Consider the following 23,914-nt stretch of genomic DNA (forward strand, 5'->3'; position numbering starts at 1 on the left):
AATTAGTGTTTATTATTTAAATATAATTTTATAAAAGATATAAATAAAATAAGTATTCCTTTCATTCCATTTGTTTCTTTATTTGTTAGTAAGGTTTTTTGTTGGGTACAAAATGGATAAAATAAATAATATAAAGAATGGCATGAAATAGAAATATTATTATTTTTAAATAGTTTAATGTTATATTAGTAATTTGGTGTGAGAATGAATAGATGGTGTAATGTGATGTTACTGTTTTGGTATAAAGCATTTACTCAGTTTGTGAACGTAATAGGTTGTGATAGAATGTAGTCGGCAATTAAAAACATGAAGGAAAAAAGAAGAAGATGGTATGAATATAAGATAAATACTATTGTAATTGATGTTGCTGTTTACAAGACAAAATCTACTTCATACCAAACTTCCTTTTTTTTTTATTTTTTTATTTGTGAGCTTTATTTTTTAACCAAATACTAAAACTTGAAAACTAGATACGTCCTTCATCGTTATTTCTGTTTCCAACTCCAGTATATTAAGCAGTTGCAGTGGCTTTCATGGCTTCAAACCTTGGTTCTTTGGCCTGGAATTTCATTCCAGCATATAGCTTCATATAATCTTCGAACACAAATTTAGGGTACCATTCCTTCTTCTCTTCTGCTTCATTCTCCACCACAGCTGGTGCCGGGTAGATAATGGCGTCACTACCTGGGTTGTAAAACGAAGCTATCGACATGCGAGACCCTTGGGTTTGGGTCATCACACGGTGCTCCACACTCCTGTATCTGCCATTGCTGATCACCTGCAAATTCGACATTCCAGTTTTTCAAGTTTCTAATAAAATAAAATGCACTGGGCTAGCTAGAGATGGTTGGTGAGAAATTGAGATGCAGACCTCGAGCTGATCCCCGAGGTTGATGACAAAGGAGTGACGCATAGGAGGAACATCCACCCATTCTCCGTTTTTAAGAATCTGGAGGCCGCCCACTATGGGGTCTTGGAAGAGTAAGATTATGCCACCAGCATCTGTATGAGCGCGGAGTCCCTTGATTTTGTCTGGTGTGGGGCATGGTGGATAGTTGCTAACTTTGGTGCCAAAGGTTGGACCCTTTGAACCATTGAAGGCCTTTTTCAGGTATCCCTTCTCTAGTCCAAGATTCTCGCACAACAAGTCTAGCAGTTCCTCGGCTAGGTTCTCCAATTTCACTGCGAATTCTTTCATCACGTTCCTGCAATTTATTTATTGGACTAAAGTGTCAGCTAAAGCGAATGATAATATAATAATCATGTATATATATATTGACCTGTATTCATCGGTGAGATCTGGGATTTCAGTCACGTTGGATTGAGGGAGATGGCGTATGAAAAATGTGCTCTCCCAGTCCATATCAGTGACCTCAGCTTGGAGACCCTCAAGGGCCTTGCTTCCTACCAGTTCCTTGAACCTCTGCTCCATGCACTTCTTGTAATGCTCTTTTGTCAACCTTTCCACAGTATCCAGAAAATCATGGGGTATTCCATGGTTCAGCACCTGAAATCCAATCGACATATTAATACCCCCCCCCCCCCAAAGATTACCAGTATCTCCAGGCAAAAGAAAAAAAAAGTAAAATTCTTTTGATACATATACCTGAAAGAAGCCCCAGTTTTCACAGGCATCATTGATTTTGTCCATGGTTCTTGATCGCTCAGCACCATTGAGCTTCTCCAAGTTGATCACTGGGAAAGTTGCCATCTCTCTTTCCTTAAAATTCTCTCGAAACTCTCACTGATCTTTTAGTTTCGAATGATGTTAAAACCTAGCTCAAGACTTTCTTTAATGCGGAATGGAAGGAAGGTGTAGGGGGATATTTATAGAAGTTTCACAAGTGAGGTTTTGAGGGACTAATAATCCAACTGGAAAAATAATAGTAAAAAGTAACGAAACAAAATTCAAAGGTCAAATTTTGTTACTGGAACTTGAGTTTAATTTTATTTTGAATTTTCAAAAATTAAATCAAAATATTTTTATTTTTTAAAAATAAAAAAAATAAAGATTTATTTTCAATAAGATCAAAACCTAAAAACATATTTGGTACATATTATAAAACATCTATTTTTGAAACAAAATGAATTTTAAGTGTTTAGTTTTAATATTTAATTAATATTTTTAAAATCTTTTGATGTATTATTAAAAGTTAAGTATTATAAAATATTGATTTCGCACTATAAACTTTAATTCCTTTCACATTAAACAAGTCTTAACCTTTTGTTACCTAAGCCGCTTCACAGCCTTTGATAATTAAGAAACCATGTTTCATATGCTTCGTTATTGACATAAATACTAGATACATAGTCCGTAATTCTTATGGGGTTTTATTTTAACATGTTTAAAACGGATTTATTCAAGAAACAGATGGTTTCATCACCAAACCGATAAGTATGACAAATACATGTAATTTACACAATGAATTCTATTAGCATTCCAAGGACACACTTGATTGAGTTGAATAACCAATTTTCGAATAAGGAAGCCATCTTCACTCATCTTCATATTATCACTTAACCCAACATGATTTTAGTTTTTTTTTTTATATATTTTTAAAAATTATAAATTTTGTTATAAAAGTTTTATATGTTAATGGCTAATTGAGAGTTGATGTTACTCATCAATCGGGTCCTTACTCAATTAGAAAATTACTAAAAGTTATATTTATAAAACAATAAATATTATTTCAAGAGTATTTACGTCTTTTTCTATATTTTGTTAAATTTAGATCAAATATATATATACACTTAGAAATCGATATTGTTAGGAAGAATAACTACAAAATCCGAACATAGATAGTAAAACATACATGAAGAATATTAAAAAAATCTAAAAATATATATACATTTAACTAAAATTATGGGATAAAATAAGGCATATATGCCAAAAAGAAATTTATTTGGGCTTTTAGGCCATTTATTTTTAAATTTAGGAAAATATGTCAATTTTGGAGAGAAAAGAAAAACGCGTCCAGTTGTGCACACTTTCCGCTAACGGTCAATTCTAACGGTTTTTTGAATGTTTTTTGGCAATGGTAAAAAATTTAAAGGGCCCAACGGTTATTTTTATCTATAAATACCATGCCATTTTCATTTTTTCACTCAAATTCAACTCTCTCAATTCTTTCTAAACTCTCTTAATTCTCTCAATTTTCTCAAGTTTTGTTCTAAATTTTCTGATATACTCATTTAAAAATATTATTTTTTAACTATTTCATATTTTATTTGTTTCGATTAAATTTTCACTAATGACAACCTCTCTAATTTGTTTCGACAACAAACACATTTCTGCCACTCAAGCAATAATGGTAAGACAATTTTAAATTTCACTATTTTCAATTAAGTTAAATTTAATTTTATTTTATTTTTAAAATATTTCAAATTAATTTATTTTGTTGGTATAAATAGACGAATGATTTTGTTTTAAAGGGTTCAAACATAACTCGTCAAAGAGCCCAGATATCGAAATTTGTGGTTACTTGCAAGACGCGAGATTCTTGCAGGCGTCTCACATGCTCAAGGGCTGCAAACTCGATCCTACACTTATCAGCACGTTGGTGGAAAGATGGAGGTCTGAGCCACACACTTTTCATCTTCTATCCAACTAGTGTACAATCACACTCGAGGACGTAGCTTTATAACTGGGTTTACTAGTGGATGGGCCAGTCGTCACGGGGTCAGTAATCATTCTCGATAAAGAGGATCTTTGTAAGGAATTTTTTAGGAAAGGTGTCAAATAGTTTTTACGGTGGTCGATACATATTAATTGGTTGGAAAGGAATTTCAAAGATCTTCCCAAGGACACGCCCAACGTCGTCAAAGAACAATACGCCCGAGCATTCATCTTTAGGCTAATCGGGGGCATTCTAATGCCCGATAAATCTCAAATTTTGGTACACGTAAGGTGGCTACTTGATAATGCTCTAGAATAACGTATTTTTATGTATTAATCATGTGTTTATTCTGGGCTTGATCCTACTAATTTGAGCTATTTATGTCTTTTTATCGATTAGGGACTGATTTGGAGGCAAAAGCAAAATTAAGGGACAAAAGTATGAATTTGGAGACACAATGGGCTGATATGCGACACAGGAAAAAGATTGTGCCAAAAGTGCAAGCATGAAAGACACAAGGACTAAAAACGCAAAAAAGAAAAGATTTTATTTTTTAAGACTCCATTTTATTTATATTAGGATAATTAATATTAAGATAATTTTTAGGATTATTTAAATTTAGGATTTTATTTTAATTATCTTTATTTATCTTTAATTATATGTATTTATCTTTTTAGAATTTAAGTTCAATTAGACTATCTCCCTAGCACTATAAATAGGGGGTAAAGTCACTCTTTTGGGTGTTCATCCTTTTCTGTAAACACTCTCCCCCTAAAAGTCTAGGCTTTTGTTTCTTCATATTTTCTTTCAATAAAATCCCATTTTCCATTTTTATATTTATTTTCTTTTCCACCATTATCATGAGCCACTAAAACCTATCTAGCCGAAAGTTGTCAATATTCCGCAAAAAGGGTTCTTGAGGCCTAGAATCCGTACTTAGCCTTCTCACCAAGTATTCATCGTTTCTTCGCACTACGGGCTGACGCTTTCGTCCATGGCCCTTAAGAAGTAAGCTTTTCAGCATATGCAAAGGCGGCCACTTTGTATGTTTTGGAAGGATTACACAGTCGGTTCGTTAACTTATTGCGTCAGAGGTTGGCAAGCCAAAGAGACAAAATGGCGTGGGATTCACCATTGAGAAGCGTTGATCTAGCATAGATTACTGGCTAAAGTCAGGTTCCCTAAAAATCGTAAGTCTAATATTTGTAGCTGGTGGTCGTAGGCGTCCTCTTCCAGTATAACTGGCTTATTTGAGTTGAGAAGGGTTATTTAAAAGCCGAGGATTGAACCCAAGACGGAATGAGACAACTGGAGGCTGGAATCTACCAATAAGAATTTCTTTTCCTTTAACTCTCTTTATTATTTTTATATATTCTCCATCTCAATTTCCGTCATTTATTTAATTTCGCAATTTCAATTTAATTTAAATACTATTTTTATTTTTCCAAATCAAAATTCTTAATTCTGTTTTTTTTTATTTTTTCAGGAACGCAAGTTTCTTGGCCAAGAAATTGTCCAAGATTTCAAGAAACGAGCATTCGTACAATTCGGTCCCTGAGGATTCGACCCTACTTCCCCTTTACTGTTATTTTTATTATTTTACACGGAATAGGATATTTTTGGTGCTCTCAATGACCGCATCACTACTACACCTAGTTGACTTCAAAGAAAGCGAATAAATGAGTTGGGGATCAGCCGTGTTGGTCATGTTGTACCGGGAGTTTTGTCGGGCGACAGAATCGAATAAGATGTCAATCAGTTGTTGTTGCTTCTGCTGCAGTCACGGGTCTGGTGGCGGCTACCATTTCTTTGTCCCCAAGTAAACGAACCATATACATTCTCATTTGTGACAAGGAAAAAATTATTTTATAATAAATATGGAGTTTGTATAGTAATTTTTATTTATTTATTGTATGTTTAAATTAATGTATTGCCTGAATATGTGGAACCATGGATTGAGTTACGTGGGACTACTGGAGTAGCTCGAAGATATTCAACTACTATTAGATCAACGCTCGGAACCCAAGGTTAGTTATTGATTTTTTTCAAACATATAACAAATACACAATTGATTTTAATTTAAAATTCCGTAAATAATAGAATTTACAATTGTGCACTACAATTTGTATGGTTGTTATTCGTCAATCCAGACATCATAGAGTGTGTCCTGCTAGAGAATTTGGCAATTTGGAGTATGTGGGACGCGAAGGTGGAGTTTCACGAATTGGATCGCGTGATACGACAATGACTCATATTGAGCTTCTTAAGCTCACTCCTTAGTTTACTGCCTTTTCAAAAAACCAGCGAGGTTAGGATTCGAATTCGACAATCGGAGGAATATCTTGGATAATTTTTAATAAACCTATTATTTTTAAACTTAATATTTATACTTTTTGTTTTTTGGGACTATAATGTTTTATTTGGATTGAGGCATGAGATTTTAATTTGGGATTATTTTAGCATATGCATGACATTTAAGTTTTAAACTGTTTAAACTTGAAATTTTATTTAATTATGCAAGCAACTTGGTTTTTAATTAAAAATATATCAAATATCACTTTTTTTTCCACCACAATATGAAAAATGAGTTTTGGAAAGTAAATAAGTTGGAAATCAACTAAGTTTTCAAAAGTATATATTATATTTAAATCAATTGTTTTATGCTTAAAACTCATTCGTTATTGCAAAACTAAGAGATTCAGACAACTTTATATAGAAAGATAAGCAAATGGTTTTAAAAATATGTGGTTTTACTATGCTATTTTGGTGGTCAATGTAATCTTTAGAATTTGGTCATAACATCTAACCCGAGGTTGGAAGGTTACACCACAAGCAGGATCAAAGGATTGACAAGTATTCTATAGGAATATAGTAAAATATTAAAAAAAGAAACACATGACAATATTTTAAGTCTGCTTGTGGAATAAAAAAAGTACAACGCCAAAATATCAAATACTAACCCTATTTACTAAATTAAAATTAATATAACATCAAAATTAAAACTTGAAATTAAAAAATTAACACACTTAAAATCCAAAATTAAAACCAAAATTATCTTAAATTTTAAAATAAAATAAAATAAACAGAATTAAAATAAAAATAAAACATATAAAATGAATTTTTTATTAGACATATAAAAAACATACAAAATGACTTAAATGTAAATATGTAAATAAAAGAAGATAACTATGTGAAAAAAATACTAAAATGAAATTATTTAAATGAAATAAGAACTTGAACATAACCGTGTAGGATTTTTTTCTTTTCTTTTCTTTTTTTTCTTCATAATTTTTAAAAATCATTCTTTTTCTTTGTAAGTCTTTCTCTTTTTTGATGAGATCATCTACTGTCAAATATGTACCATTTATCATCATTTTTAACCCTTCGTACTTTGAAAAATCCTACTCTCACGATGAGATTATCTCTTGATCTAAATCAGACTCCCTCCTCGACGTCCACCATGATATGATTAAGAAAAACATTTTGTCCGCTCCATCTTCCTTAAACATTTAGTCAGAAATTAATTTATTAAATACTGGAACATATTTGTATTAAGAAAAGCACATGGAATTTCCTCAAAAAAGGAAAAAAGGAAAGCACATGGAATATGATATTAACGTGAGATAAATGATAGTATGCCGCCATGCATGTTGTGGTCGTCGGGCCAAAACGTGGAATTCCTAAGCAAATATAAAACAAAATTGACAACTCTATCTACTTTAATATGTACACGCTTGTATTGTATCTAAAACGTCATGCTTATTTAATCATCCATTAATTGAACTTCCCATTTTCTATCTGTTTCTGATGTATATTTATTTTATTTTATTTTATTTTATAATTTGAAATATATTATATAAACTTTAAACAAAATATAAGAAGATGTCACTGCTAGATAATGGTAATTAAAACGAACCCCCCAATATCTTTCAATTTTTATCAATGTAAAAGGCGTAAAACACCCTGCTTCTACGTTCATATTCCTTCTTGTCTATGAAAACCCTCTCAACAATTTTAAGATACGTCAGGTTAACGCCTTACTTACCCCGATTTAACGCCTTACTTACCATTTTACGAATATTGCATACTTTTTTTATCATTAATTTTATTATATTTGTTTTTTATATAATGTCTAAAACTATTTATAATCCCTTCTCAAACCTTAAATAAGAAGATAATGTCTTTTAGCGCACTTAAACCAACGTTTTTCTGCATTGGCAATATTGCTGATGTCAATCGAATTAAAATTCAATCGAATCTTGCATAATCAAAATTATACATGAATTTTAATTTTATATAATTATACACATAAAATTATAATTGTGATTTAAATATGTATTTAAAATTTTAATTTTGATTTACTCTTAAACTTTCAAAGAAATAAATACATCAATTTATTTTTATATTAGATAAATATAATTATTTACGTTTGTAATATATAAATATAAAATGACGTTATGTCAATAATTGTGTTAATAATTTATAAGAATTAGATCAAATCAAAATTTCATGTACAAAACTATATAAAATCAAAATTTATATATATAATTATACACTTATATATAATTTTAAGATTTATTCCTACGCAATAAATCTAGAAACTCGATAAGTATGAAGGGAGCCAAGAAGCAAACAAAACGATAATGTCTGTATTTGATGAAATTAAAAGAAAGCATTCTTTGAATGGTCTTTTGTTTTTAAGTGGTAGTGGGAAGTTTCATATTTCTCACGTTTTCTTAAACTTCAAAGAACAAATTCTTAGTTAAGGAAATACAAAACGCCACGCTTTGTCTTGATAAGTTATAACATAAGTACCAAAATTCTACATCAGATTAATACCGATAGGCTATAAAGTGTGTTTATCTCTTTGTTGTTTCACATGCCCAGTAATCGTTACGACTTTTTCTTTTGTGAATTATGGTAAAGTTTAAATAACAAATTTAATAACATAATTTGAATCTAAATCACACTTAAGAAGGTAAATATTTTTGATTTGCAGGCTATCACATAGAATTCGTGGCAGCTATGATTTTAAATCTCTTTTTTTTTTTTAAGTTTATATTTATCATGGGATTTCTTTTAAAATAATGGTTATCCATCAATTTAACTTGAGACTCTTATTAATTAAAATTTTCAACACAAATATTGTATCAATTTCCACCTACTTATTGTTTGTTTTCTTCTTTGATTTTAGGTGAGAGTTGCAAATTGTATAATATATATATACAAATATATCTCAATTATATTCATATAAATATATTTATATACAAAATATAAGTTTTAAAATTATTAATTAGGTTCAATAATTTAATTTAATATCTACTAATTTTAAATGAAATTATAGAAAAAAAAATTTAAAATTAGTTTAAAATATCAAATTTGGTCTCAACCAATATAGGCTAGTACACACCGGTACAAGCCAATGTTGATTGAAATAAGTCGAAACGCATCGAAGTAGTCAAAAAACACCGTAATTTTAACCAAAATGGAACATAGATCAGTTGATATCAGTTTAAGACCAGAACAATACATACTAACCAATATGACCAATACTGATACAGTATTGACTACCATCGCTTCAAAACTTCATGGGCATGAAATGTCTTGAATTACATAAATATTTAGGGTAAACTATAGAATTAGCCAACCAACTATTAGCGTGTTTCTATTTTGGTCACTCAACTATAAAATTTTTTATTTTGTCACTAACGTTTTAGATCATTTCTATTTTGGTTACTGACATTTTTTATTGTTTCTATGTTGGCTACTCTCTGTTAAATGATTAGCGAAAATGATGATATGGTCTTTTTCTAACTAGTATAATACACATTTAGTCCTCAATACTTACACATTCTATCAATTTGAACCTCAAACACATATGCTTAAATATAAATTATATATTATGAAAAAGTACAAAAATATAATATTATATATATATATATATATATTATAAGTGCTTATATTTAATTATAATTATAAGGATCAAATATGCATTTACTCTCTCCCAACTTAACACCTTCTTCCAAGTTGGTATTTATAATTTTTTTGTCCCAAGTTGGTACCCAAATTTTCATTCTATCATGAGTTTTAGTACTTTTTTACAACAATGTTAAATATAGGACACATGACACTCTCAAGTTGTGACACATGGCATTGATGATGCCACAATATATTTTTATAGAAATATGTATCTAAATTTAAAAAAAAAATCTAAAATTCAAGTTAGAAAAATCAAAAGCCTAGAAAATTTACATCTTTTTAAAAATAAATTGCAAACAAATTAGATGAAGATAAATTTTACCAAAAAAAAATTATGCTTAGAGATGGGTTTCGATTATTGCACGATTCTTTAAGTTGATAAGAATGCAAAAGATGATGATTTGAAAAAGGTTTATAAGAAGCTTATTCGTATTTCTTTTTTTTCTTTTTATTTGTTAGGTTTTATAGGAAAATTTGATTTTTTCTGTTGAGAATGCTATTAGCACGATCATGAATAAAGTTCATAAAAAAACACAAATTTATTGAGTTTTGGAGGGTTCTAAGTTTTGGGTTTATCAAAATCACAAATTTACATATAAGTTTATCAAGATCTAATTATATGTATTTAAATATAGTTATATTTATATTTAATTATATGTGTTTGAGGATCAAATTGATAGGATTTGTAAAGCGTAGAGGGTTAAATTTATTGAATTGTTAAGTAAAATGTATAAGTATTGATAACTAAATGTGTTATTATACTAATTAGAAAAAGCTACATTATTACTTCTGTTAACTATTTAAAGAGAGTGACCAACATAGAAACGAATTAAAACATGAGTGGCCAAAATAAAAATGATCTAAAAACAATAGTGACTAAATTAAAAATTTTCTTAATTGGGTGACCAAAACAAAACACACTAATAATTGGGTGACTAATTTTATAATTTACCATAATATTTATATGAAATTACATATTTAGAACATTAACGAGTGTTTAAAATAACATACAATAAATAATGAAATTATAGTTTAAAATTAATTAAGAATAATAACACATGAAATATATACGATATAAAAATTAAAAAATTATATTAAAATTATGAGTAAAACAAAATTTAAACACGTAAATATATGAAAATAAAAATACTAAATAAAATTATTTATTATGGTGTTGTTATCAATTTTAAATTAATGTTAAATTAACTTATGATACTAATTTTTCATGCAAAAGATATACATAAAGATTGGGATGTGGGCATATGTAGTGAATGGAATGAAGAATTGATGATGCAAATGAAGATGTTATTGTGGTAGAGTGCATGTAAAATTCAAAAGAATATTTTCAGACCCCATCTCAATTAATCTAGAAAATATCAAGAATATCCAGGATGGAACGGTTGCAAACAGGGCAGGATCCACGGTTAAGGCACACTTCCCTGGAACATACCCTGCAAAAGGCGTGCCCACATGGAATAAAAGCCGCTCCTTTCTTCCTCTCCATGCACACGCAGCACATCCAATCGCAGCCTCCTCCTCCTCCACCTTCATTTTCCACAGCCTCTTTCCTCTGCTTCTTATTCAGTTGCTCTTCTTGTTGTGTCCAACAATCTTCACCCTCCGTTTCTTCAATCAATCTCATCAATGTCTTTACCTGCACCGGTCTGGGACCCACGTTGTTGGTGTTGTCGTTGTTTCCCCGCAAATTACGCTCCGCGGCCAGCGCCATTGCTAAGTTCATCCCCGAGGCGGATGTCGGCGGGGTGGGTACCGCTTGCTGTTGTTGGTGGTGGTGGCGGGCCAGCAACAGGGGGACGGTGGCGCTGTTTACGACATTGAATCGGGTGGTGGTCCTGGTAATGACTTGTTGTGATTGAGGTGTTTCTTCATCTTCGTCGAGGATTGAAATGGTGGAAATTCTGGGTCTGGGATTCCATGTGGCTCCACAGCAACCCATCCACATTGCCTTCAAACCTAACCTTTGTTTCAGATTTTTCCACTTGGTTATTCTGCTCTCCATTTCTTCCACTCGGTGTTTCTACATGCACAAATGTTTAATATGATGATCACTCACTGCAAATTTAAAATATATATATATATATATATATATATATATATATTCAAATACCAGGAAAATCAAATGTATAGACGAGCATATGCTAATTCATTTCAATTAAAAAAAAAATGGAAAGTAGAAGCAAAACCTGAGAGTGGAGATGGAGTGAAGAGTGGAGAGATGGGAATGTAATTTAAGGAGTGATATTGAGACATAAGAAAAGAGTGGGTCCATTCTCCCCAAGCTTTCCAGAAAGAAATTGAAAAAGGAAACATTGCACGCTTTGACATGGCTAAGCCTCTCTCTCTCTCTCACCCTTTTTAGTTACTGTACTCTCAAATTATTGCTTAACTTAAGCTCTCCTGCATCTTCAGATTCATTTACAGTATTGCAAATATTAATAAAAACATATGACAATAATTTAATTCTATAATAATGGAAGTAATCTTTCTTGATTATATTAATTTTTGTTCGATGGATAGTGAATCAAATGTTCAATTATATACTTTGGGTCATACAACGAATGTTTTACATTTGTTAATTAGATACAATCAATTAGTCACTACTAACTTTACGATGGATGCTTCTTGGAGCCAACAAAGTCGTAATACTTTATTATTATCAAACAATTTTTTATACACAACAACTTTCAAACATTAAAATATAATTACAATTATATTAATAAATTTAATTATTAAATTATTAAATTATTAAATTATTAAAATATTATCATATGTAAAACTAATAATTTTACACTTACACAAGTAAATCTTTGATATATATATATATATATATATATTCTTTGAAAAGGAGATAAATGGGACATCCTTTTAATTTTTGCTTCTCAAAGTCAAAAAGCCATGAAATCCGGGCATTATGAGTTAGGTACTCCAACACCTAAATTAATCATGGAAAACCAGGGCTCAAAACTTTATCAAGTATACAATCTCTTAAGCACGATTATGGAAAAAAAGAAAGAAAAATATGATATCAACATATATAGTTAATACATTTATAGTCAAAATTAAGGTATATGTTAAATTTAGTTTTCAATGATTATATTTTTTTTGTTATTTTTATTTTTATTCTTTTTTATCTAAGTTCAATCATTAGTCTTTAGAAAAAGAGTTAATTTATTATTATTTTAAATAGAAATATTAACTAAAATATTAATATTTATTAAAGTTGGCATAGTAATCCGAGTGATAATCCACGTCTACTCAAGACTAGCGTGTCACTATTCATCTTATATGCCAAGATATCAAATGATTTAAAGATTATAAAATGTTCAAAAATTTTAAATAAAAAGTTGAAAAGTTAAAATTTCTTTTTATAAAATTTAAAATAAAAGCATCAAATACATGTGAATTACCATGCGAGCTAACTATGTTTTAAAATTTAACATTTTAGTCAAGTATTTCTTTTGAAGAACAATAAAAATTTAAATCTTTTAAAAGGCTAATGATCAATTTATATTATTTTTAAAAGTTTAAGAGTTAAATTTAACTTAAAAAATAAGAGTTAAATTAATAAAAGATATAAATATTGAATACTAAATTTGACATTATGCCAAAATTTAATGTAAGTTAGCGTAGTATTAGACCCATTTTTTTGGTTTCTAAAATTAAGGCGATGAACTTCGAATTCTTGCTTTTGGTTTAAAAAGGAATGTAAATGATTACGAGCAACATGCAATGATGATTAGTGAGTTCAGACTTTGGATCTTCCAGGGCCCTTCCCAAGTCTGCCTTTTTACAATTTCCCCCTAATATTTTTGTCGAAATTATTTTTTTGAAAAACGGAAATCAACTTTTTAAAACGAAAGTCTGAAGTCGCCACCGATCTTTTTCTGTTTAGGTGTGATTGGATCACCTAATAAAACATTTTATTTTATTAAAATATCAATTTTGGCCTACGAAATTTGAGAAAAACGGATTCGGGAGTCGGTTACGCATGAGGAAGGATTAGCACCCTCGTTACACCCAGAATTGGTATCAAATTGATTAAACAATGTCCTTATGTCTAAAATTTAAAAGATATTTTAAAATACGATTTCTTTTAAAACATTTGAATAACTCGGATTGGACATTAAGATTCCTTTGTTCCAAAGGAATAAAATATCACATCCAGCATGTTAGGATACGCAACTTAAACCCTCGAAATCAAAATCACCTCATGGTTTTCAAATCTTACACATTGAAACTTTAAAAAGGGTATTCGGTTATTTGGTCAAACGGTAAACCGAAACCCAGCACGGGCACGATTTCTCTAATTTCCAAACACAAAACATTGCCTTGTTTTGATGAGTTTCCAAATAAATAATTATAAAACCGGCTCAAAACATATTCGTTTGGTTTACTTAAGGGTAAAAAAGCAATGATTTGGGCGAAAATTTGAAATTTAAAATTCAATAAAATAACAATCATACAAGCATATTATTGAGCATGAAATAAAAATACGTGACAATAATATTATGAAAAAATCAAAAATAAGAAAACACAAAGGAACAAACTAGGATACATGCAATGGCAACATATCATATACTATATAAATACAAACGCTAATATCCGAAGGCTAATGAATTAGAAGCCAATTTAAAAGAAATTCCAAGCAAATTACACAAATGAAATATAACAAGTTTTAAAATAAAATAAAATGAATAAGAAAGAAAATTTGGAAACATTACTATACAAACCATACAAAAATTTTAAAACAAGTAATAGATATAAGAATTTAGAATAAATAGAAAAATAAAAATAAATAATATATTAAATAGCAATATAAAAATAAATTTTAAAATAAATACTATAAAGTTAATAATATATAAAGTAATACATATATCAATTTACATAAAAAATAACTTAATATAAATAATTGGTACATAAGAATATAAATATATAAAAGTATTTGAAATAATAAAAATGATAAAATAGGGTTTTTATAGGAAATAAATTATATATAAATAGATTTTTAAAGGAAAAATATTTACATAAAATAATATAACATCAATAATTTATACATATAAAAAAGCTAAATTATGTGTAAATATAAAAAAATGTATAAGAATATTTAAACACCGCATAAATCTTTAAAACATAGAAATATATAAAAGAGAATTTAAAATAAGTGAAATAAAAAACAAAAATAACAAAGGAAAATAAATAAAATAACAAAAACATATTGAAATGAAAAAACTCAATTGAAATAAAATCAAACTTAAAGGGATAGTTAATAAATAAAATAGAACATTGAAATTAAAGCCAAGGACCAAAATACAATGCGCGCGGATTCACAGGGATGAAAAAAGCAAATAAACCATGCCCCAAAACGAATCGTTTCAACACGGGCTGAAATAAGTATACGCGCAAATTCCAGGGACAATTTAAAAGAATCAAGGAAAACATTAATAGGGCCCGATTGAATAGCTCAACCAAGGAAGGGACCACGCACGCATATCTACCATTTAGGGGGAAAAAGCGCGGATTCGGGCCACAAACAGTCAACGCGGATCCCCTTCTTCAAACAAGGCCGTTTCATAAAAGGCAAAAGAAGCCTTCCTCCCCCCCCCCCCTTTCGAAGCTGTTTTAAAATTAAATAATTTTTTTTAAAACATAAAAAAAAACTTTTAGAAAACCCAAAGCCTTTTCCTTTAACCCTTTCTGCTAGGGTTTCATTCCAAAAACATGCAGCCGCCGAACCACCATCGTATGGTGGCTGATGATGCACAGGCGAAGGCCGATTTCGCCAATGGAGGAGAACTCCGACTTTGCCCACGGAGGTTTGGTAAGTGCTCTTGCTTTGTCTTCTTTTTATTACTCTTTGCACACCAAAATAAATAAAAACTCAACAAACAGAATTAATCAAAAAAAACCTTTTAAATTTCCTTTGCACTAGATTATTTTCTATCTTTTTTTTGTATGTATTTCGTCTAGATCTCGTAACAAAAAAAAAAAAACAAATGAATATTCATGGCTTTATATAGCCATTTTACAATTGTTTTTGTGCACATTTACAGGTATAGCGGACATGGCTTGGACGTGGTACGTGGGGATGTGTGTGGTGAACGGTGGTGGAGGATGTGGGTAGTGCGTGGAGGTGGAAGCGGCGCCGGCCAAAGGGAGAGCCTCAATATTAGAGTTTGTTATTCCTGAAAAAATTTGGGGCTATTGAGCTTGTGTAATTGGGCTAAAATTATATTTTGGGCCAGCATTTAAACTTGAGTTTTAAAATTTGTATTGGACTGTTGTTATTTATTTTTAGTTTTTTTTTGTTTTGTATGTATATGGGCCCGGACTAAAATTGGATATTACAATTTTTATCATGCATTTATTATCGCTACTTACTCTGTTGTTTTATTCGGTTGGTTTTGTTATTAATATAATAATTTAAAAGATGTGAGTTTGAATGCATTTAATTTTATAATATCTTTGGCTTTAAAAATTGAAATGTTGTTATGCATGAACAAATACTTTGGAACAAAGATCAAGTACACTTACCACTGCATTTCTTTATCCAACAAAAGAAATCAATAAACTACAAACACATTTCCTCTACCTATTATATATAAACAAAAGAAAACTACACACTTGGTTCAAGTTACATAATCTATCTCTATGACCCATGATTTAACACTGGATCTATATCCTGCGTATGACATAAACAAAAGGTCATACACAATTCATATAGAAGAAAATAAAAAGGATGACCAGTTTACATGTATCTGCTTGACAGTCCAATTGCCCACTTGAAACAATGGTGTGGAAGAAAATAAATTGCATTGAAACATGCATGATGGGCAAAAACTCACTTTTTTACGTCTCTGGCTGTGGTATTAAAGTTTAAACATGTTCAAAATTTATGATTTTTAAATTATTATAATAATAAATTCGCTTGATGAAAAAAATGAGTGTTATTCACTTTGAGTTAAAATATAAGTGTTATTTGTTAATGTATCGTCTTATTTTTAATATATTTATTTTTTATATAATTTAAAATGAAATACAATAGAATATTAAAATAACAAAATATTAAAATATTTAATTTTATATTAATATTAAAAAATAAAATAAAAGTATTGTTGTTTAGAAATAATATATTAATATTATTACTTTTAAATAATAAAATATATAATTTTAAATTAATATTAATATTAACATTAAATTAATATTAAAATGTATACTTTTAACATTAATATAAGAAACCTAAATATGGACATAAAAGCGAACATAGAGAATACCAATAAAATAAAATAATTATATAATTTTATAGTTTTATGTATTTTACAATTTTATATTAAATATATAAAATAACAAAATATTACTATTTAAAAATAATAAAATATATAACTTTATATTAATATTTATATGTTTATATAATTAAATTTAATATTTTTAAAACCATTTAATTTTAAAATTGGACCGAGTCAAGATAGACTAGGTGACCTAATCAAGCGACCCTTTGGACCCATGAACGGTTGTACATATAATATGTAGTTGTTGGGTGAGGATTAGATGTGTCCATGGGTCAAACCGAACTCAACCAATATTTTAGGCCTGACCTAACCCGAAAAATGAGCCTAAAATTTTACCCAAATAAAAATGATAAACCCGGCCCGCCTGTATTATTTTTTCATATAATTTTTTTATAAAATATAATATAATACATTAAAAATACTAAAAACATTAAAATAAATGTTTCCCAACAAATTAAAAATAAATTAAAAATAATATGTATATTTAAATAACACTAACAAAGGTACAACTTAACAAGCAAATGCCTCTAAAATAGTAACAAAATTAATAATAAAACAAAATTTATACAATATCCAAACAGTAACAACAAAATAGTAGCAACATAATAGTGAAATGATAGCAAAAATAGAGAAAAAAAGAATAGAGTAAAAAAAAGCAAGAAAACAGTAAAAAAAATCAATTTCTTTTGCATATTTGGGTTGGGCTCAAGCCAAAAAGCCTTACTCGATGCCCGAAACATTTTCTAAACGGGTCTTATGTAACAACCCGTTTTTAGGTCAAATCAGAACAGTGATTTCGGGACCACAAATCTGAAGTCAAAATATTTATTTTATTATTTTAGTAAGGTCTATAGCATGATAGATTAATTATATGAAAATTTCGTTAAGAAATTTTATTGTTTAAATGTTTAATTCGGTAAAAAGGACTCAATTGCATAACGCGTAAAAGTTGAGTTTTATTGTTTAAAAGTATTAAATAGCTATGGTTTATTAAATTAGAAGTCCTTAAGTTATATTTCGACCATTGGTTGTTTAAAATGACAATTATGGACATTATTATTGTAGCACCCCAAACCCGGCCCAGACGTTATGGCCGGATCCGACATGCCACATCGAAGCGTTCAAAACATTTTATATTGTTGATCCAGAAAAACCTACTTAGTGTTTTAAAAGATAATTTCATTATAGGTTAAAGTGAATAGAAGCTATGCACCAGGTAGGAAACCAGAAAAGAGGAGGTGAGTCTATCGGACTACTTAAGTACCAAGCTCCCTTCGGATCCAATCCTAGACATGCACACCGCCATTGCCACACCTTAACGTCATGTATATTTCTAGGAAACCGATTTGATTAAGTCATTTTTAGGAAAAGTGATTAATTTTGGAAAATACTTTCATTGCGGAAGCTTTGCTTGTTGTCGTGTTAATTTGAAATCAATTGTTTTTTTTTTTTTTGAAAACGCACCTTAAAGCTATCCAATTTCAACAGTTAAAATAAGTAATACCTATCTTAGTAATACATATTAAAACCATCAAAAATAATTAAGCGGCCTTATTACATTTAAAAACCCAAACCTCAACGTAGATAATAGGATGTCCAGTTCACCAGAAGAAAACCAAACTTTCAGAACGTGTGGCCACTCCGAATTCCCTCACAGCTCCAAGCCCACTATGGTTGGGGATTTCCTGCATGGATGAAAATAAAAGGGGTGAGTTTGAGGAAACTCAATGTGTAAGGAAAACCCATTCAAAGCCCAAGTCAGCTCAAGCCTATTGGGCCTAAGCCCATTCAGTGTGATGGTCTTGGACCAGAGCCCTTTTCAGATTACAATAAACTAGGCCTTAGCCCTTATTCAAATAACAGTATGGCCCATAGGCCCATTTCAAAATACATGCAACATCAATAACATATGCAAGCCCATTTGGGAGACTACTCAACCCACCAACCACTACACTCCACCCGTACCAGCCCTACACTCCATGTGGGGAATAGTTCAACCCACCCATTAACACTCCATAGTTGCGTACCTTCCGCTTCGATTAACGATAGAATTGAGGCAAAGCCTCCAAGACGTGGACAAGCCACTTTCAAGACTTCCTCCGTCAATATCCCAATCCCATGCATCAGATAATAACAACATAGCGTGCAATAAATAACAACAAATCAAACATGCATTTAGGTCAATTTAACCCTAGGGGTATTTGGTAATTTATCTACTAGGGGTAAAGCGTAAATTTTCCACTTTTAAAGGTATTTCATAATTTATCTATTTTAGGGTTTTTCATGCATATTCCTACTTTTCACGTACTAACAGAATCACGCATCGAGGGTTCTTACCGAATTGGGCCTGTTGGCCCATCATTCTAATTTTGGCCCATTAAGCCCAAAAATATCGATGTACGTAAATCATGCACTTTGCAGTCCAAATTTTGCAGTTTACCAAAAAATTAATCGATTTACCTCACGAGCATTCGACACTCGCAAATCTACAAAATACCGGTTTTGACATTTCGCTTTTTGACTTTTGCCGATCCAGACTAAGAAAGAGGGTGTTAGTTACACACATGTTTGCGACGATATCTCGATTTGAGATCCACACACTAACGCCTACAATTGGATTACTAACACATTAATCTAACTATTCAAATACGAACTACGATTAACCCCTTACAATATTCGGCCAACCACACTTACAGATCATAGTAAGCTTATAAGAAATCAATAAGCAACTCATTAACAAATTTTTGTCAATGTTTACCACATAATCATAATCTCACTGCAAGTTGTCTTCCTGAACAACAGTCACTAAATCATTTATAACTGGAGCTACGAAACTCCAAATCAAGTGCCGTTAATTTTACCTGAAAATAGACTCATATATCTTCTATCCATAAAATTTTCAGAATTTTTGGTTTAGCCAATCAATACCAGATTTTTCTTAAAGTTTCCCATGTTTCACTGTTTGACTAATCTGACCACTTTTTATTACGAATCAAATTTCTCATTGTACAGAATTCAAAATATGTTCTCGTTTATTTCATTTGAAAATAGACTCATTAAGATTTAATTACATAATTTATTCAGCTTCTAACTCATCTCCCACAATTTATGGTGATTTTCCAAATTCACATTACTGCTGCTGTCCCAAGCAAATTTATTACCAAATCACTCTTTCACACATAACTTGTATGCATGTTTTTTTTAAACGTGTATATCACCAATCAATCATCACATATCTATGATTTTACTTAAGTATAATCTCCATTTCATCATTTTAAAGCACAATATATTAGCCGATTTTTCCCCTTAGCATCTAAGTACATGCATGCTCATTTGTTTGGCTCAACTTCACATATCTTCCATTTTTCATCAAAAGAACATGAAACAACAACCATTTCCTTCATTTTAAATTCATGACCAAATGCTCACAACACAACCAAAAACCAAAATATGCTTCAAGAGTTAAGGTAGAATCAAGAAGAACTTATAAACATCAAGATAGAAGCAAACTACCATGAACTTACCTTCAATTTTCTTCCCTAAGTGACCGAACATTCAAGAGCTTTCTCCTATCCTTTCTCTTCTCTAACTTTCGGCTATGATGAACAAAGATGGACAAAACTTTGTTCTTTTCACCCTTTTTTTTTAATAAAATTTCATATTTCATCCATTTAACTCTTTAATACAAAAGACATGAAATTCCCATCATGGAACATTTACCTAACCCATTATCATGGAACATTTACCAAACCCATTATCATGAAACATTTACCTAACCCATTATCATGGAACATTTACCTAACCCATTATCAATTTGTATCAATTTGTACCATAAATTATGGATATCAAGTGCACATTTTGTCTACAACAACATGATAGCCGGCCACTTCATGTAAAATTGGGGGTTTATCATGCAAATCCTGTAACGCCCCCATGCCCGAAACCATCACCGGATTCAAGCTTGAGGTGTTACTAAACTTATCTTACCTTTTAAACAACTCTAAATCACTTATTTTAATTTTTAGAATAAACTATTTTTCTGCGTCATGGTTACTTAAAAATTCATTTCTCGAGTTTCAAAACTCGAAATTAAGATCCGTAAATTTTTCATGAAACTAGACTCATATATATATCTACTAATTTTTTCTAGAATTTTTGACTTAGCCAATTAGTACAGTTTATTAGTTAAAGTTTCCCCTGTTTCAAAACTTGACTGCACTAACCTCTTGTTACTACGAACCATGTTTCTTCCTGTACAAAATTCATATCACTAAGCCGTTTGTTTCTCTTAAAACTAGACTCAACAAGGATTATAACCATATAAAGTATACCTTCTAATTAGTTTTGTACAATTTATTCTGAATTTCCAAATTTGAAACAGGGGTTCTAGAAATCGCTCTGACCTTGTTTCACTAAAACTCAGATATATCATGAAATATAATACCTTTACCTAGTTTTATTATTCCATAAGAAAATAGACATAATAAGCTTTAATTTCATATATTATTCATCTTCAAACTATGTTTATACAATTTTTAGTGATTTTTCAAAGTTACGTCATTGCTGTTACTTGAATCTGTTTTTAGGTTACTTTCACATTTTTCATAATTTTCATGTGATAATCACCATTCAATCATACATATTAATAAACATGCATATCATCGGCCATTTTTATTAGCTAATCACTAGCAAGTATTTACACATCATTCATTGTTCATATTATACCAAAAGTGGCCAAGTTTCTATACATGCCATACACAAAACAAAACGTCTAATTATACCGAGTTATTTCTTTGATAGTGTGATCGGCCTCCGACATTTCCTTTGATCCCCGAGTGACTAGATAAGTACTATAAGAAGAAGAAAATAAAGAGATTAAGCACTAGGCTTAGTAAGCTTACAAGCAAATAAATCACAACATTCAACATAATGGATAATTATGCATAATATCATCTAACATCATAAATTTCTTTACTTCTCAATTTCTATCTTCTTCTTTATTCCCTTACCTTCTTTCTTACCTGACCTTTCCTTTTCATAAGTATAATCTACTTTTCCTTTGCTGTTAATTCACTGTAATTTAACTCGTATCCTGACCCGTTGAACCACTCGAAATACTAAGGATACTAGGGCCGTTCTCGCTCTATCAATATCTCGCCAATGCCATGTCTTTGACATGGACTTACATGAATTATTCCTCTCCAATGCCATATATAATATGGACTTACATGGCTCAATCCTGTCTCCAAAGCCATATTTCTAATATGGACTTACATGGCTCATTTACATTACATCTGTCAACCCTAATATCCTAACATTCCTAGGGTTCAACCGGCTTTCTAACACTTTTCCTCTGTCACTTCACCTTAAATTCGACTTTAAATATTTTCATAACATAATATATAAATGCTGAAATTGACAATAATAATGTAAAATAAAAGAATATTGCATTTATTTACTGTAAACTTACCTCGATACAAAATGTGACTAAACTTTACAATTTAGTCCTTTACTTTTCTTTTCCCGATCTACTCTCAATTTCGCTCTTCTTGATCTATAATAGCAAATTTAGCTTATTTAATATCAACATTTATCAAAACAACCCTTTACTCAAACTTTGGAAAAATTACATTTTGCCCTAAACTTTCACATATTTGCACTTTTGCCCCAAGGCTCGTAAATTAAACTTCATCCTATTTTCTTATGGTTTATGACATGCTGATCATTTTTCCTTCTATGGCAACATCAAATTCACACACTAACATGTACTTATGACTATTAGGTATTTTTACCGATTAAGTCTTTTTACTCGCTTTCACTTAAAACCAAGTAGCACAAGTTGTCTAACATAATTTAAAACCTCATATTCCATCATAAAACATCAAAATACACAAATTTCACCTATGGGTATTTTTCCAAATTTGATTCCTAACTTAAATTATTGCTAGCATAAGCTTTATCGAGTTCTAGGGACTTCAAAACGTAAAGATCATTAAAAGCGGGCTTGGAATCACTTACTATGAAGCTTGAAAGTTGAAGAAACCCCAGCTATGGAGAGAGGTAAGGTTCTGCTGGTAACTTGAAGAAGATGATACAATTTTATCATCTTTTTACCTTTTATTAATGTTAATAACCAAATGACCAAAATGCCCTCCTTACTAAACTTTCAAAAATTCCTTCCATGTCCTAATTTTGTCCATGAACTTAAAATTGGTCAAATTACCATTTAAGATCTCCTAATTAATATTCCAAAATAATTTCATACTAAAACTTCTAGAATGCAAGTTTTGCAAATTATTCGATTTAGTCCCTAACCTCAATTTAAGCACTTTATGCATAGAATTTTATCACGAAATTTTCACACAATCATGTAATCATACCATGAACCTCAAAATAATAATAAAATATTTTTATTTTATTTTATTTTTTTACCTCAATTTGTGGTTTCGCAACCCTTTGTTCGTTTAGGCCCTATTTGAATGTTACATTTGTCCCCTTTAGGATTTTCGTCCAAAATCTTACCTGTGAAGAGATATGGGTACTATTTTCAGCATAGCCTCTTCGGGTTCCCATGTAGCCTCGTCTACCCCATGTCATTCCATAGTACTTTCACAAGTACAATACTTTTGTTCCTTAATTGCTTTACCTCTCGAGCTAGAATCTTTACCGGTTCTTCACCGTAAGTCATGTCTGGCTGAATCTCAACCTCTGTTTGAGAAATCACATGTGACGGATCTGAACGATAACGACGTAGCATAGACACATGAAATACATTATGAATCTTCTCTAACTCAATCGGTAAAGCTAACCGATATGCTAATGGTCCGACTCTCTCAATCACTTCAAACGGTCCAATAAAACGTGGACTTAGTTTGCCTTTCTTGCCAAATCTGAGAACTTTCTTCCACGGGGATACTTTCAAAAAAACTTTGTCACCAACTTGATATTCGATCTCTTTTCTTTTTAAATCGCATCGACTTACATGCATTCAAGTCGCTTTTAAACAATTTC

The 23,914-nt window shown here is 30.4% G+C and overlaps 2 protein-coding genes and 1 long non-coding RNA gene across 3 annotated transcripts; 1 reads left to right on the top strand and 2 right to left on the bottom strand.

Annotated features, from left to right (window-relative positions):
• Positions 1 to 327: 327 nt before the first annotated feature.
• On the bottom strand, positions 328 to 1,796 carry LOC108472809 (1-aminocyclopropane-1-carboxylate oxidase). Its single transcript, XM_017774365.2, has 4 exons — positions 1,607 to 1,796; positions 1,281 to 1,507; positions 872 to 1,205; positions 328 to 778 (listed from the first exon to the last, which is right to left on the bottom strand). Exons 1-4 carry the CDS (start codon positions 1,709 to 1,711, stop codon positions 512 to 514), a joined length of 933 nt encoding a protein of 310 aa, XP_017629854.1. The 5' UTR covers positions 1,712 to 1,796; the 3' UTR covers positions 328 to 511.
• Positions 1,797 to 10,859: 9,063 nt separating this feature from the next.
• Positions 10,860 to 12,104, bottom strand: LOC108473190 (uncharacterized). Its single transcript, XM_017774726.2, has 2 exons — positions 11,801 to 12,104; positions 10,860 to 11,634 (listed from the first exon to the last, which is right to left on the bottom strand). The coding sequence occupies exon 2, from the start codon at positions 11,614 to 11,616 to the stop codon at positions 10,963 to 10,965; it is 654 nt and encodes a 217-aa protein (XP_017630215.1). The 5' UTR covers positions 11,617 to 11,634; positions 11,801 to 12,104; the 3' UTR covers positions 10,860 to 10,962.
• A 3,118-nt stretch (positions 12,105 to 15,222) lies between these two features.
• On the top strand, positions 15,223 to 15,990 carry LOC108473189 (uncharacterized). The gene is made up of 2 exons (XR_001869680.2): positions 15,223 to 15,435; positions 15,668 to 15,990. It is a non-coding gene; the product is annotated as an uncharacterized LOC108473189 (long non-coding RNA).
• The last annotated feature ends 7,924 nt before the right edge of the window (positions 15,991 to 23,914 follow it).

The sequence above is a fragment of the Gossypium arboreum genome, chromosome 11 (assembly GCF_025698485.1).
Source record: "Gossypium arboreum isolate Shixiya-1 chromosome 11, ASM2569848v2, whole genome shotgun sequence".
NCBI lineage: Eukaryota > Viridiplantae > Streptophyta > Magnoliopsida > Malvales > Malvaceae > Gossypium > Gossypium arboreum.